Here is a 17,055-nt window from a genome sequence, read left to right as displayed (position 1 = left end):
AATCGAAAACTTTGTATTTTTATGTATAAATATTTTAATGTGTAAATAATAAATAAATTCGATTTATTTTTGAGTATTTTGAGTAGATTTTAAGTAAAGGAACCTATCTACCATTTTTGTATGGGCACCTTATCTTTTTTTACATGGTTTTATACCATACATGAGCACTGGTAGTACACATCGGTTGAACACTACATTTAAAACACGGTGGGAGGTCACTTCTGAAGATACTATACAGTCACCCAAATGCACTCTGATCTTAATTAATATACTGATACATATATTATGCTTTATTGAAAATGAATCCAAAATTCTGAAAATGAATTTAAAAAAATAGCCATAATAGAATAGCGACTGTGTTTAGGAAAAAGGGCGTAACCCTCGATTTTTCGAAAAGTGCTTTTATTATATATTAACAATGTATATAACTAAATACACGTTCTATAAAAAGGAAGTAACCCGCAAATGCCGAATTATCTAATTTCAGGTTTTAATTGATTTATTCCTCAATTTTAATGATATTTCTGTAATAACTTCTTTAATTATTATTAGATCGAAAATATATTACACCAAATCATCAATCATCATGCACCCAATGTCTGTGCCTATTTTTTAAAAAATATTAAACTAAAATCACTCAAAAAACGTTTTATGCCTCTCCTGTAAAATTTGTTTAGTGAGGGTTACGCCCTTTTTCCTAAACACGGTCGATAGGTTAGTTTCAAAAGGTCAACGTTATCACTGATAAAGACTAGTTACAAGTGATGGGGTAATTAAGGTGGACTGGGGGAGGGGATTAAATCTGTGTGCGGAAGGAACAGGGTAAGTCTGAAAATTTTGTTGAATTAGTCAAATCAACTCTGCTGAATTATTAAATTTCATACATGGAAATTCACATGCAGAGTTGTTCCAAACTCAATTTTCTTTTGCTCTCCTGAAATGTAGTTACTTTGGACATATCTCCCTTTAACTTTCGTACATAATTATTCACTTGGATTGTACTAAATTTCTAACCTATATAAACGAACCTTTATTCATCCAAAGACAGTTTATGTGCTGCATCTGGAACTGGTGATGGTGGAACTCGCTGGTGTAAAGCAAACGTCCAATCATATTCAGAACTGACTGACCTGACAATAGCAAAAAGAAATTATTAAAAATGAAGCAATATGCCAAGTAATTACATTCTACATACTTGCTTCTATTAAAAATTGCAACCTCTTTTGCTTAGTTGGCAACACAAATAATATTGATCACATTATTGTCCAAGCTAAGTGATTGTTTTGCACATAAAAGTGCAAAACAATCTTATTTCTGTTTCACAATAAAAATAATACAATATCTGAGGTGTCCAGTTTTAAAAGAGTTGTAAATTTACATTTTTATAAATTAACATTCATTTTATACTACATACAACAAGGGTACATGGCAAAAACAGGCTCATCGCATTTTTTTGGTTTATAAGATTTAAATGCCAATTTGTTCAACATAAGAAGTGCTCAAGAATGGTATCATTAAAACTACCAATATTGATTTCGTTGCTTCATAAATGAAGGGAGAAAAAAGTGTAGTCAAGGCAAAAATCAGCTCATTGTGTATGAAACATAATATTTAAATTCTTTTACTTCATATTAAAACCATTTTCCAGCCAATAATTTTTTTGTTCTTCTTTTTGCTCTCTTGCACAATTATCATTTTGTCAATGTGCCTGTTTTTGCCGTGTAACCTTCAAATGTCTTTTATCATAATAACTATCAAATTACTTAATACAGACAGCAATTAATGTAAATAAAGAAGGATAGTGCATTTCAGTTATATTATACATCTCATTTTCCCTGTTTATATAAAATGTACTTGACTAAGTATTTTTTGTTTTATTATATTGGTAACGCATCGTCCTCAGTTTTTGAAACTAGATGACTCCCTTGAGTTTACACATAATAATGGCTGATGCATATCTATGACAGTTACGTGACGTCTACTCATTTTATTGGCCATTGTGTTGGTATATCTAATCTGTAAAACATATTATGTAAATTATACTATTAGAATCTTAAATCCTGCCTGATTATTTCTCATTCGGAAAATAGAAACGGTTTCAATAGGACAAAAGAATAATAGCAGATGATATGGTAAATAAATATCCTGACTCTAGTTAACTATAAGTGTTACTCAAATGATTTGAGTTAATGTTAAGATATACATACATCACATACTGACCGTTGTATAGGAGGTTTTAATTTTCTGTTGGAGGCACCCTCACCTGCACTGTAGCGACATAAAACCTTATTGGCTGCAAACTGTCCATACCAATCGGTCGACATCTTAAATCATATTATCGATTGTTTATTGTATTAATAATTTAAATGATTGCAGGCATTCACGGGGCTGACCAAAGATGAGCTGATGAAATACTGCAATGATCCGTTCTGGGTGCGTTTGCGCTGGGTCATGTTCATCGGTTTCTGGCTGCTCTGGTTGGGAATGTTGGCAGGAGCTATCGTCATCATAGTTGGGGCTCCAAAATGCGCTCCACCCGCACCCAAGACTTGGTTTGTGACATTTCATAACGTAATGATTTATTATTCTAAGTTTTAAAATCATTAAAGGCCCCTTACGGTGGAGTATTTGGTATGGTAACTTTTACAGTGACTAAATCACATGTTTTTTGAATGTGTGTTTGCTCCAGAGGAAGGAGTCAGTGTGTTGGGTTAATGAGTAACAAACACTCATTTTAAAAAGTTTGTTAATATATTTTGTATTTTATGGAAGCCCATCTGATTAGAAACGAAAATAATTTATTTAAAAATGCAAGAATACTGCATTAAACTGACTATTATATTAATTTAAAGATTAGGTTGAGTTGAGGAGTTATGATATATTGTTTCTCATACAAAAGCTTCAATATCTGCATAGATTATCATTCTGGTATTCAGCTGATTACATTTATTATTATTATGTAATTAAATTGTTGAAATTGATTTTTTTTCCTTATGAGTGTAGTATTGCCAATCACGCTATAATTATACATAGTACAATACTATAATTTTGATTCCTCGAAAAATGCAAAATATAATTTGACACCAAATATGTCAGAAATATTATATTTTTTACACATTTGTACTATAATCGGCATAGAAAAGATGGCAACACTGTCAGACAATCTTGCTTAGCATTTTCATTGAACGAATGTTACAGTGAATTTATTGGTTTCGGAAGAATTCTCAGTGCAGAAGATGGATGATGCTAATGATATTTTACAATATTTTTAGCCTATAATTTGTATTTTCATCATGCTCATTTGCAATCATCATTATCACACAATCATCAAAAAGAATTATCGGGATATTGACTTTATTGGTATGTTGTAATTGAGCAAACATCAGCTGATTTCCTTGATTTATTTACTTGTTCGCAGGTGGCAAGAGGGTCCATTGCTTGAAGTTGAAATTCCTGAAGAGTCTGACATAAGCACGCTCGAAAGCGAAATTCCTACATACGCCAGTCTAAAGATTAAAGGTCTCATAATACCGGAACACGTTCAGCTGGCCGACGATGTGTACTCGGTGCTCAATCAATCTGAAGATGGAAAAGCATTCAAGTCTCTCGCTGATAAGGCCAAAGAGAAGGGTATCAGGTATGTTTTCTATTTATTTTGGTGTACAGTAAAAGAATTAAATTATTTTGTTTCATTTCGATACATAATCGATAATACCGACATTGTTTCTTGCACATGTTTTTGATGAATCTTTGATGATATCCATATTTCATATGAATGTAGAGAAGAAAATCATTATTTCTTCTTTAAGTCAGAGTACATCGACAAGTGTTATCAACCGAACACGCCACATAGGCATGTTAAGAACAGAGCTGTTTGAACCCCTATTTCTTTTAAGATTCGGTTCCGGTTCAGAAATCGGAACCCCAGTTCCAGGGTTCGGTTCTGGTTTATTAAAAAATCCTATAATCATTCGTATTCATTTTAGTCATTTTACATTTGGTTGTATTGCATTTTTTTCATTCAAAATGGACACGTCATGTGAAAATCGCTGCGAGATTGATAAGGATCATAAATAGTCACTAACACGTCAAATTTTATGTTTTGGATGTTTGTTTTGAATTATATCGGTATGTTCAAAATTAATAAAATTTTTCATTCAATTTACGTTGCCTGTATTTCGTATACCTACCTACTTTCCTTAGGTACATACTTGCAGTAGTAGGTAAAGTATTTTTTGAAAAATTTTTGTCCAAATATATCCACTCCCATTTTACAGAAACATTGTAGTATTTGAATTGTTGTCGTGTCCACCTTTCGCTTCATTGCTAGAGTAGAGTAGAGAACTTTGAATTTATATTATGGTTTCTGCTTGCAGCCTGATCATTGACCTGACTCCCAACTTCGTGGCCAAAACCAACGAGTGGTTCACAAAGAGCGAGAACGGAGACCTGCAGTACAAGGACTACTTCGTCTGGAGAAACACCAACACTTACGGCAACCTGGAGAAGCTTCCTCCCAATAACTGGGTGAGATTATCGTTTACCTTTGAATGCGATCAGCCAAATGCGAGATTCACTCGTATATGTAGTATTATTAAACCTCCACGATACAAGGATAGTTTGAAAAGATTGTTAAATCTATATGAGATGACAATTTATAAAGTAAAATCACTGCTGGCAAAATTTCAGTAAGTTCCAATACTTAACAATATTGATAGATATATGCAGGTCTATTCTTATCGGTTATCACTTTAGCACGTTTAAGTTATTTTCATTGGTCCAAATTAAAACAGAAAGTATTCTATAAACAAAACAGTTTATAATGCATGCAGCATGTAAATAACAAAATATTTCATGATTATCGGAAGACATTGTGATATGATCAACTTTACTGCCAAAATTCTACTTTTTTTATCATTCGTTGATTGTCTGTCGGTCAATAGCATAATATACAAATCAGATGACGTCTGCCTGTATAACATTTCAAAAATCAATAATATATTTTATATAAAATTGTATTAATAGTACCAACAAGGCTATTCTAACATATCACTTACTCACATCCAAAAAGAGCTACATATTGTAATGAATATATGTATCACATTTATCACTTGAGGCGTCTAATTCCAAAAAGCAATAAGTCTACATTTGGTCAAAATCGATAAAAAATACGCACGTATTCTTTGTATAATTTTACACAATATGTATTGATCTATAAATTCCAAAACGCGACATAACCCTACGAAAAAAAATATTTTAAGTCTCGATTTATTACAAAAGAGGGAACGTTCAATATTGAAAAGGGCGTCTCCCATGCTGTAGCATCTGGTAAACTCATGACAGTGCCACGGAAATATGTGCCTTATGCGGAATAAAAAGTGAGGTACAAGTAGCGCTACGTCCAATTTTATTTTGCCTATATTTATTACATTTAAGAGTTTATCGGCTGAAACAAATTGCCATTTGGTTCTGATTTCGACATAGAATACAACGGAAAAAATAATTGAAGCTTGAAACATAAAAATGTTGTTTCCCGAAAATATTGAATTGTGGACTTGTCGCTTTTTCTAATTAGACGCCTCACTTCATGTATTCAGGCAGTTAATTATTATAATAAGTTAATCGTCTGCAGGTCTATTCTTAACGGTTATCACTTTAGCACGTTTCCGTTATTTTCATTGGTCCAAATTAACACGGAAGGCATTCCATAAACAACACAGTTATCGGCGGCTATCTCCAATTCGTAATACTGCGAAAATTTAGGTTGGTAGACATGTCGGTCAAATTCGGATATGTTCGTGCTGCCAACCCAAAGCGGATAAGACCAAACACAAGCGAATAAAGCCGAACCAGCGCCATCCAGTCAGCAATGAGCCGAACACAAGAATTTTGTATTGACACGTCAGATATCAACATAACCTAGAATTTTATTAGTCATGTCATTGCGATTGCAGTACAACAGTCGCATCTTGCTTGTATACTTTTGCACTTACCGCAGCAATGGGGGGAAAAAAAATCCGTGCCATCAGAATTAGAGTTCCTAAGTGTTTAACTTATATAAAATTTTGGTAGTAGGTCTGTAAATTGAATTTATAATCATATCCATTGTATTCCATAATAGTTTATTCATTCTGATTTATGCTATGGAAATATTAGTTTTGTATATTATTATTCTGTTGAATAAATAATTAATCTTGCTTCAATGCATTTCAATTAAATTTATATAGGTTTATTATCTTTTAATATATTATATGAACATTTTTGTTGTTTCAATATAATATACATTTTCAGAGTAGTTCAAGTATATTAATTCATATTGATGTTATGTAAATGTAGACTTTGACCCAATAATCATTGTACATACATACATACAGTAAAAACCCATTAATTTGAAAACAGTTACATAATTCGAAATATTTCCAAAATTCTTAATAGCGATTTCCACTAATACGATAAATGAACCATAATAGGCACCAATAGAATCAATCTGAAAGAAATTGTATCGGAAACGCAAACAATGTTATAAAAGTAAAAAAACTTTTTTTTCAATTTTTACTATTTTTTTTGACATTTCATAATAAAAAAAAATTCTAGATTTTTGGTCTCGTTGATTTCGATTTAATAGGATTTTACTGTAAGTGCACAAGATATACCATTTATGCGTTTTTACTTAAATATCACGCATAATTTCAAAATAATTGCATCCATAATTCAAATATTTAATATTGGTTTATTTCAATCCAATGTAAATAAACACAACATATTATTAGTAAATAATGTGTTACTTTATCTTTCTGGGATAGTCCCAGGGACTCTTGACATCAGAATAAAAAAAAAAAAATTGTACAGTCCCCTTGTGTAACCTTGGTCTTAGGTACTGCAGATGCATCTATAAATAGAAATACATACATGGGTCTGCAGGCTTACAGCCCCTCCATGGAATAAGCCAAACCGAATCGTTTATTGCCCTCAAAACTGCTGTTTCCGCAAAACGCTGTGTCCGTTTACAACCATGTACTAACTAGTCGAGTGTTCATGGAGGTGCTTGCGAAACTGTATACAGAAATCGCTTCGTGTTCCATAATGCTCCATTCAAATAACGGTGTTTGTACATGCACGTCTATTTGAAACAAGTATTCCTTATACATAAACAGAAAAATATTTTCCTCTATGGCCACTTTTTGATGTCTATGGGCGCTTAACTGTCAAATAAATGATAAATTTTCGCATTTTGCCGCTAGATATCCCTAGTAGTCTCTATATGTTGAACTCGCTATTACATACTTTCATATTTCTTTTATTTTTTGATTTAATATTACATTATGTTACGTTATTGAATAAATATATAATCATTACAATATTTATTTATAGGAAATCTCTTAACGTGGAGGGTAAACAAATAAAAGTAAATGGTTATCGTGATAGTATAGGTACCTACCATATAATTATTATGCATAAATCGATTCCAGCACAATCATGTGAATTGAGTTGTTAAAAATATAATATTATATTTATTAGATTTTCATGAATCTGCGTCTGATGTGTATTTACTAACGAAACCTTGTATTCGAAAGCGTCGCCCCTTTTACGAAATTTGCGGCATTGTAGATTAGCTTCATCTACGAAAGCAAAGTTTAGTATAAATAAAGCAGTCATGATTGAATAAAATGAAGCACCAATTATAGGATCAATTGTAAAATAGATAATACCATTAGACAATAATCAAAATAATTCACAGAATCATAATGAAATACGGAAGAAAACAAGTACCTATCACAATTATCAACAAACACGGGCTGTCAGTTGCAATCTGTCAAACATCGACTCTGCCATATTTAGCAATCGGTTCGCTAAACTTATGGTAGAGGGGCATTCTGTGTACGGATTCGGCGAGATGCTTATTTACAAAATCTGGATGAACGCAATTGTACGTTTTGCACGCCAATCCGGCCAAGCCAAAATCGCATTCTAAAATATTGGATGAACAGGGTATTATTCTAACATATCACTTGACACCGAAAAAGAGCTAATTTTGATAAATATATCTCATTTATCACTTTACGTATTCCGGCGGTTAATTATGTAAAAAAGTTAACCGTTTGAACTGTTGAAAGGTGATATATTTTAACTGCGCCTCCATCAGGTGTGCTACCGTGAGAACGAGAAACTTTACATATTGAGAATTGAGTTGCAAGATGTTTTGAAAAATAATTACGTCAACATTTCCGTGTACGGCTGATTTGACTGGCAAAATTGTAGGTTATATTGACTGTTTCAGGTTTAAAGGTTTAATGTTCATTGAAAAAACTTCGCACATTTCGTCGTTCGGGAATCAAAACCGTATGACATGACTAATAAAATTGTAGGTTATGTTGATATGTCAATACAAAATTCTTGTGTTCGGCCAGCGCCATCATTAGTATAGTAATACAGTTGGCTGTGGTTTACTGCATTACCGATTTGTTGGCAGTTCGGCTTTATCCGCTCATGTTAGGTCTTATCCGCTTGGGTTCAGCTGTACGAATATATCCGAATTTGACCGACGTATCTACCAAGAATTAAAGATAGCAGTCGGTAACCGTTTTATCATGGTTAGTGTAAAGAATTCCTAATGTGCTAATTTTGACCAACGATAATAACGGAAACGTGCTAAAGTGATAACGGTTAAGAATAGACCTGCTGGAATTAATTGCAATGATTGCCATGTGTTGAATTGAATTTTGAATATTTCAAACATAAATAACTGCATGAAATAAAAACATAAAACCGGGTATTAAATGTACCTACTAAAATGAAATGGGAATACTACACGCAAATAGAGGGAAATCATGAATTCCGGTCAAATACAATGTGGTTCCACCATACAAATAATCAATTTATAGTAAGGCATAACACTTCTGGTGGAGAGTTACCGAGGCAGACGGTCTGCCTCTGAAATTGCATTTGACCCAATGGGTTGGGTGAGTGATTTAACCGCTTGTTATAAAAAAGTAGGTTAAAATTACACTCTGTGAAGGCACATACTCATATGTTTCGTTTTGTAGCACAAATACCTAGTAATTTATCTTTTTGGGTTCAACGACAATAATGTTTTTTATTCTGTTTGTTGTTAGGTGTCAACTCTGAATGAATCAGCATGGACATATTCCTCCACCCGTAAAGAGTTCTACCTTCACCAGTTCAACAGCTCGCAGCCAGACCTCAACTTCCGTAATGATGAGGTTGTCAAGGAATTCGACAAGGTCATCAAATACTGGGCGGAGCAAGGAGTCCGCGGCATCAGGTAAATAATCCACCTACCTGCACATTATTTATTTTCTGTACTTTTGATACACTGAAATATAAATCAACTTTATATTATTCACTGTGTTACCAGCTGAGAATACAGTGTTTCTAAATAAAATGCAAATGGCGGCCTGCTGTTGTCACTATTGTCGTTTTGTTACTGACTTATTGTGTTTTATGTTTCTACTCATCTTAACAATGGTGTTTCAATATCTCCCCTCGCTAGACTGTCAAAGGCGAGGCACTTACTTGTGGACCCGACGTTTGCAAACGAGACAGTTAGTGCCAGGCCCGGACCTGTTCACACCGAGTACGCCTTCTACAACCACGCCAAGACCACCAACCAGCCCGAACTTGCCGACATCCTTGGTCACTGGAGAGCTGTCTTGCAGCAATACACTGACGGTGAAGGTATGGATATAATTTTTTAACAAGAATGTTGAAAGAGATGGAGCCTAAATGTATGATAAAAAAGGACCTCTTGTCTAGTTAATTGGTCTGGTGTAGTTGCATTATAAGTTCATTTGAGGGGACTTCACATTTCTACTATGACATTCCAATACAATTTCAGATTCACCGAATTACTTAATTACATAAATGATTCTATATGCAGGTATTACCAAATATGCCTTGAATACTTACATTTATAGGATTGGATAGTGTGCGTAAGACACTGGCTTTCCATTTGGGAACTCTGGGTGCGATCCCTGTGAGGTCACAATATATTTGTGATTTTTTCAATATCTGGGTGTTAGTGATTGTTTCACTTCTACTACTACATTACTGTTTTAATACACTACTGTCATTGGGCCTCATAACCTGTTGTAATGCTAAGAAGACAATGCATTTTTTATATTCATTTATTTGATCTTGTATCAAACCAGGCGAATATAAAATTTAGCTATAAATAGCCGTAGAAGGATACTTCCTCGTTAATTTTATGTAGGCAGCCATTAGGAATTCATTGATCATTATTTGTAAGATGAATAATCGCGTAAAACACGGATAAATGCATCTGTACATACGTATTTTATGTAAATAAAGCAACATGCTTCAGTCATTGTTTCGAATGTAGTTGTATTGGAAGGCAAAGAAATAGAAAGGAAAACTTTTAATTCCTCTCAATAGTGCTAGAGATAGAGTATCTGCTATGACGGGTCCACACGCAAAGAGCATGTGACGTAATAGTATCAGCACGCAAAAGCCACGTGAAGTAACAGTATGAGCGCATGCAGCGATATGACGTAGAAGAGTTGATATAGAAGTTGGTCTGTAGTGCCTAAAATAATTTGTAATAACTAAAATACAAAGTACATTATTAACTAATGATTCTAACCAATCTAAACATCATTGAAATACGTAGTATAATAAATTCGTCTTTGAAATTGACCGATTTTTGGTCGCGCATATCGTCACCGTTCAGGCAAAAGTCACCAACCCTGAAAATGGCAGTTTTGAGTTGAGTATGTCACCCGAAGCGTAAAATTATGTTCTTTAAGATGCAAAACTCACCTCGGTACATTAGTTAGTAAAATTTTGCTTAAATCCGAATTATTTGTTTTTCACTAAATGACTTTCAATAAAATCTTAACAAGCAAAAGTCATTATAGGTGAATAGACATTATTGACTCTATAAAAAAAAAATCCTTCGTTATAAATATACAAGCAAAAGTCACTACACTATGGATGGTGAGTTTTACTGATGCTTCTTTTGGCTAACATTGTTCAGATTATTAACAAGCAAAAGTCACCAAACCATAATTTGAGCTACCTTGCCTCCTTTAAAACCTTCCAGATGTTTTAATTAGCATCAAAAAGTAAAAGTACCTTAAAGAAATTATTAAGAAGACATGAGAAAATAATTTAATGTAGATAAAACCTTAAAAACATTAAAATCTGATTTTTCCTGCATTTTCAAACTTTCAAATTGTGATATCTCAAAACTATGTTTTTAGGGTTGGTGACTTTTGCCTGAACGGTGACGATATATTAAATTCATTAAACAGAAATTATATTTATGGAAATTTATAAAATACCAAAATTATAAGCCACAATAAAATGTAACAATTTATAATGAACAGTACGCTGTACACTGACACCCACTAACCTAAATAAAGAAATATGTTACAAATTGAAACGCCATATGCAGCCTTTGTAAAAAGTAATAATGTTTTTTGTTTCAGGTGTCTTAACGTTAAAGGAAGATGTAGACACAGTGCAAGCTCTGCAGTTGAACGGAACCTTTATGGTGGATTTGCCACGCCACACGGGAGCGTTGATGCATCACGAAGAGGCAGCGGCGTCCGCCGAGGCTCTGCAGAAGTCCATCGCGTCCGCCTTTGATCGTTTCGGAAGCCACTCGTGGCCTTCTTGGCAGGTAAGTTCATTTATAATAATGACAGTCATAGAATTCTGGCCTACACTAATATATCAATATCCTACACTACTAATTTGAAGACATCCATTCTCCTTCTAATTGTCATCACCAATAGAACAAGAATTTTATGCTTTGGCACTAGAAACAACTGATGGTTCTTGATTTTGTACGACTATTGACTGAGATATCATTGTGCTGTATGTAATGTGAAATGCTGGATATCTATTTTATCAGCTTACCTCTGACACGTCAGCCGATATATAGAAATGAGAAAACTATTACAGTAAACTGTTTGGCCTTTAAACTATGAGCAATAACTAGCACTACCATAGAACTTTACATTTTCGTGTCACGGCCTGACTATATTGGGCCATGGTAGCAGCTGATACTACTTGTTTACACTCTTGGAATGGATTGTTTCAGTTCTCATCGAAAGGTGGTAACCTGTCATCAGAGATGAATATCATTGGAATGCTTCTACCCGGAGCGCCGATTATTTCTTTGGACCAGGTGCAGAAAGGAAATTCAACGAGAGTGAGTTACTGCCATCCTTGAATAAATCGAGATACAGTAAAACCTCGTTAGTAAGAACACTGATAATTCGAAATTCGCCGTAATTCGAAATTTTCCCGAAAAAATAAGTCCCTTGAAAATTATTTTCATATAAAACCATACCTTTAATTCGAATTTCGAATTCGAAGTTAATAAGAATTAAAGTTAATCGTCCCTGGCTTATAAAAATATTCAATTAATCGTAATAAAGTACACTATTTCATGAGCCAGTCATTGAAAATTGTGGCAGACTTTTCTTAAAACATCAAAAATTACTTATTTTATGATGGTAATAAAAATAATCCTGACTTTTTATTACCCAATTCAGTAGGCACTATCTATGATAAGATACGAAATTAATGAAAATCAAAAAAAAATTTTTTTCCAAATTTTTATATTTTCCCCCCATACAATTCGTAATTCGATTTTTTTTTCGATTTCCGGTCCCATGGAATTCGTATTAAGGCCATGCATTAGTTGAGGCACGGTCTAAAAAGATCGTCGCTAGGCGATGCGCGGATTGCGGGTGGCGGGTGAAAATGACGCCTGTCAAACGAAATATTAATTGTCATATAAATCCAACATACGTCCATTTTATGTTCTGTTTATTGTTCTATTAGTAACAATAATAATATATTCATTGACATGTTTTCTTTTTAAAGTAAATGGGTAACGTTTTTAGTCATCTTTACACGATTTTAGAATTAATTGACCCGTCGCCATCACGCAGCAAAGTGACGTGTTCCCGGGTCAACATTCTCTCAGTGAATGGCAGCGAGTCCAAAATTTCGTCGCGCGTACAGTTAAAAATTATTTGGCGTTTCACTGATGCGTCACCTTAACGAGGTTTTACTGTACATACATACTTTGCAGGGATAATGTTGTGCAATTTTGTTGTATAGTTTTATTATTGTTTGTATTAGTTGAGTCATTTACGTCGACAGCTGTTTCAGGTTATAAACCCATCTTCGGAAATGTCGACCATAGCTATTACTAATTTTGACATAATTAAAAAAAAAACACCTCAGATACCTACTAGATTTAGTAGCCTAGATACAATGCCTGACAGGATTTGAACCTGTACTTGTGCTTTGTGTAATCTGCTTTACCAGTTTAAACTACGGGCATCCTATTTAATTATGACGAAATTAACTAGTAGTTATTACAAGAAATGCTTATCAAAATGGATTAATTTTGGCTATCGGTTTTGAATTAAGGTATCAATTAAGTGCCCTAATTATTAACCGACATCTGGATCGCTCCAAATTTTAGTTATATCATACTTACACTTGTTCAAAATAAAGAATGTTACATTCTCAAATCTTGTGAATTATTCGTTGAATATTATTAAATAGTTAATTATATCGCGAAATTTTGCTTATTGTGACTTTGTTCAGTATCCCCTGCAATCAACAAGGGTTGTCTGTATTCAGTTACTTTTGTAACTGATGACATGTTTGAACAATTACTTAATCATTCAGTTTTCAATAATTTCAGGACAAACATGAATACTTGGAGCTGGTGGCGCTGCGAGCCATGCCCAGCATGCTGCATGGGGACTACAAGACTTTCTTGCTGGCCAACGAGACAGTCTTCTCCTTCACCAGGTCACCACTCTCACTCATTTTATTAAAGATATTTTTCAAATCTGTTTTAGATGGGTACATTAATTCCTGTTTTATATTAGTCATCTCTAACAGCACCCAGACAATAATTGACAGCACATACGAATGAATGGACAAAATTATACAATAAATTATCTGCGATACTGAATTTAATTATCAATTGTTTCATCCCAAATAGTGTTTGCTGATTGGAGTAGAGATTGTGGTTGAGAAATCTCGTCTCAAGAATTGTTGAGATGATTAAGGCCAATCTCGAATCTCAAGAAATAATTTTTTTGAAATTTCAAGAATTTCTCAAGAAATCATTGACAATAATATCGAGAGATTGTTAATAGGTTAAGCTGCCTTTCATAACTGGAATTTTAAAAATTCACCAGTAAAAAACTTTTTAGAAAAGCAAAAAAACCTGCGAAAGGGAATTTCTTAATTTTTTTTTATTTCTCATAAAAAAAAATACCGAAAAAAGTATTTTTTTTTTATTTTGGCAAGAGATAATTAATCCTATCACATAATAATGTCAAATTTTTGAGAAATCAAAAAACCAGTCTCGCATTCTAGAGAAAATAAATATTCTTATTTCGAGAAATGATAAAAGTCAAGCATTTGATTCGATTGTCTCCTTAAGAATTTTAAATAATTTAAATTTACAGCCAATTGATTTTATATCACCAGTGTATTAATTTTTAACCATTCCTTAATAATGCAGCAACCATAAAACAAACAATGAAATTATTTAAAAAAAAAAAAAAAAAAAAAAATCCTGGAATTAAAATATAATTTGGTTTTTGTACTGCGGCCAATTTCATTATTGTCTGCCGTGGTAAAATTTCCATGATTCATTTTCTAACATTGTTTTCTTTATTTTTAATACCGCCTTCCGGAACCGATAGGACACGGTAAGACAATTTTAGCAAAATTAATTTCATTTTCTTGCATTTTATAATTGTCCCAGAACATCAAATAATCACCATCCACAAATTATTCAATCTCGTACTCACAATATGATGATTTGTAATTTGACCAATGATCGCATGGTTGGGAGTGATTGCTACTAAAATGGAAGAAATTATCATGTTACATATTACGTAATTTATTACAGCGATTTCCAAACTAGGAGGCGTGGAGTGTTGCAAAGGGAGGTGCGAAAAGTTTAACACAAATGTAGCCACAGGTTTGCAGTTTGCAAATGCATAGTTTATAAAGAGCCTGGGGCCCGGGCATAACAGACATCACAAATTTAATCTAATAGCTTTAAAAAAGTCGCCTGCGGCGCGGCGCTACTTTGTTTTAAGACTATTACATAATTTAAATAAGTAGTTGTGCATTGCAATTTGATGTGATACCTATATGATGATTGGTATAGGTACTTAAATGATAACTCCCGTGTATAATTTAGGAAACATTACTTTAGAGCACTACACTGTCCTTAACCTTAGCGATAGGTAGGCGGGCCCGCCAAAGATTTTGGCCTGGGGGCCCGTTTCAGGAATGGGGCCCATGATAGAATCCATTTGTCAATGAACGATGATGAATTTGGATTGACATTGAAAAGGCAAAAATTGATAGAATTGTCATGCGATAATTCATTGAAACAAAAACCCTAGTCCAATTTTGATTGAATCGAAGTGAAGAAATAATATAATACTTTGTCAAGAAAGCAATGCAAGTTGTAAGTAAAGTAGGTACTGCTATACCATTCGTAACATCATATTTTTATGTGAAACGGGATTTTCTACGTTAGCTGGAATGAAATCCAAATATCGACCCCGTTTAGTAGAAGAAAAGCACTTTGTGCTAAGAAACAAGCACATCCATCGCATGAAAAACAAATTATTTTAAAATTGAATATAATAAAAGTACTTAGTAAAATCTTGTTTAATTTTATACTTAATTAAGTTTTTTTTCTTTATTGTATTAAGTAGTACATTTTTGGCTATTTAAAAAGGTGTCTGTATTATTTAATGAAATAAAGGGGGAGGCGCCAAGATTAGATTTTTTTAAAAGGGATGCTTAGTAACATAAAGTTTGGAAACTACTGATGTAGAATAAAAAAACAGCAGGATGTCTCATTTTTTACATTCCGTTAGTGGATATCCGGTAGTGGATTAGTGTGTATACCCATTTAAAGTGTTAATAATATAATGTCTACATCAGCTAATTGTCTTTGTTTAGATTGAAATCTGGTAACCCGGGATGTGTGGTGTTGTTCAATCCTGGAAATGAGGCGGTAGCTGTCAACACCACTGCCATCGACAAAGTGCCTCCAGAGCTCACCGTGCACTTGCTCAGTCGCAATTATGTTGAGGAGAACGTTATACCAAAGTAAGAATTCTTTTTTTTTTGTATCTACTACTGAAGATCATGACAGCGATGTCTTAAATTGTCTAGGTCGCGCCATTATTGACAATTATAATATTACATAAACTCAAATGTAAATTTTGGTACTCAATAACCATGTGAGCGGAACACGTGTTGTAAAGTAATTTTTATATAATATGGTGAATCTGAACTCATTTTATACATTATCATGAATAGTAAATTCCTGAATCTTTGAAAACCCATTTAAGGCGATACTTCAGTGAAACAGCAAATAATTTTCAACTCTAGGCTCGACGAAATTTTGGACTCGCTTGCAGTCTGAGAGCGAACATCGAGGTGTAAATACGTCAATTTGTTTCGTGATGGCGACGGGGGTATTAATTCTTAAATCGTGTAAAGATGACTAAAAACGTTACCCATTTACTTGAAAAAGAAAACATGTCAATGAATATATTATTGTTACTAATAGAACAATAAACAGAACATTAAATGGACGCATGTTGGATTTATATGACAAATTATATTTCAGTCGGCATGCGTCATTTGCACCCGCGATGCCTAGCCACGATCTTTTTAGGCCAACCAAGTAACTTATTTTTCTGGGATAAATTAAATATTGTCCACGATGGTCGAGCGGCTTACGCGTCAGCTTATGTCGTGAATCCCAGATCCCAGTTTCGAATCCTGGGTCTGACTACACATTGTTTTTCAATTTGAAATTTTTTCATTTTTTATTTAAACAAACATGATTTTATTGCAAAATAATATACAAATGAGAAGACCCCCGTTGGTATACTGTATCCACGATGCGTAATTTCATTTAATTAACCACTGATAAAGTAACCATTAAATTGTTTTATAATTTTTGTCAATATTTATAAGGCAATCGGAATTTTT

At 33.5% G+C, this 17,055-nt stretch overlaps 1 protein-coding gene across 1 annotated transcript in view; it reads left to right on the top strand.

Moving 5' to 3' along the window:
• CD98hc (CD98 heavy chain) overlaps positions 1–17,055 on the top strand; it is a 35,155-nt gene that overhangs the window by 17,657 nt on the left and 443 nt on the right. Inside the window, exons 3-11 of the mRNA XM_085948392.1 lie at positions 2,377–2,552; positions 3,419–3,637; positions 4,377–4,527; positions 9,114–9,283; positions 9,512–9,696; positions 11,469–11,662; positions 12,086–12,196; positions 13,712–13,821; positions 16,012–16,161. Of these exons, the coding sequence (XP_085804518.1) occupies positions 2,377–2,552; positions 3,419–3,637; positions 4,377–4,527; positions 9,114–9,283; positions 9,512–9,696; positions 11,469–11,662; positions 12,086–12,196; positions 13,712–13,821; positions 16,012–16,161 (1,466 nt within the window). The remainder of the gene's footprint in view (positions 1–2,376; positions 2,553–3,418; positions 3,638–4,376; positions 4,528–9,113; positions 9,284–9,511; positions 9,697–11,468; positions 11,663–12,085; positions 12,197–13,711; positions 13,822–16,011; positions 16,162–17,055) is intronic.

The sequence above is a fragment of the Rhyacophila brunnea genome, unplaced genomic scaffold, assembly GCF_057557595.1.
Source record: "Rhyacophila brunnea isolate RB1 unplaced genomic scaffold, BYU_Rbru_1.0 scaffold_20, whole genome shotgun sequence".
NCBI classification, from domain to species: domain Eukaryota; kingdom Metazoa; phylum Arthropoda; class Insecta; order Trichoptera; family Rhyacophilidae; genus Rhyacophila; species Rhyacophila brunnea.
Note: the sequence above shows the minus strand (reverse complement) of the source record. Positions and strands in the feature narration are given on the sequence as shown.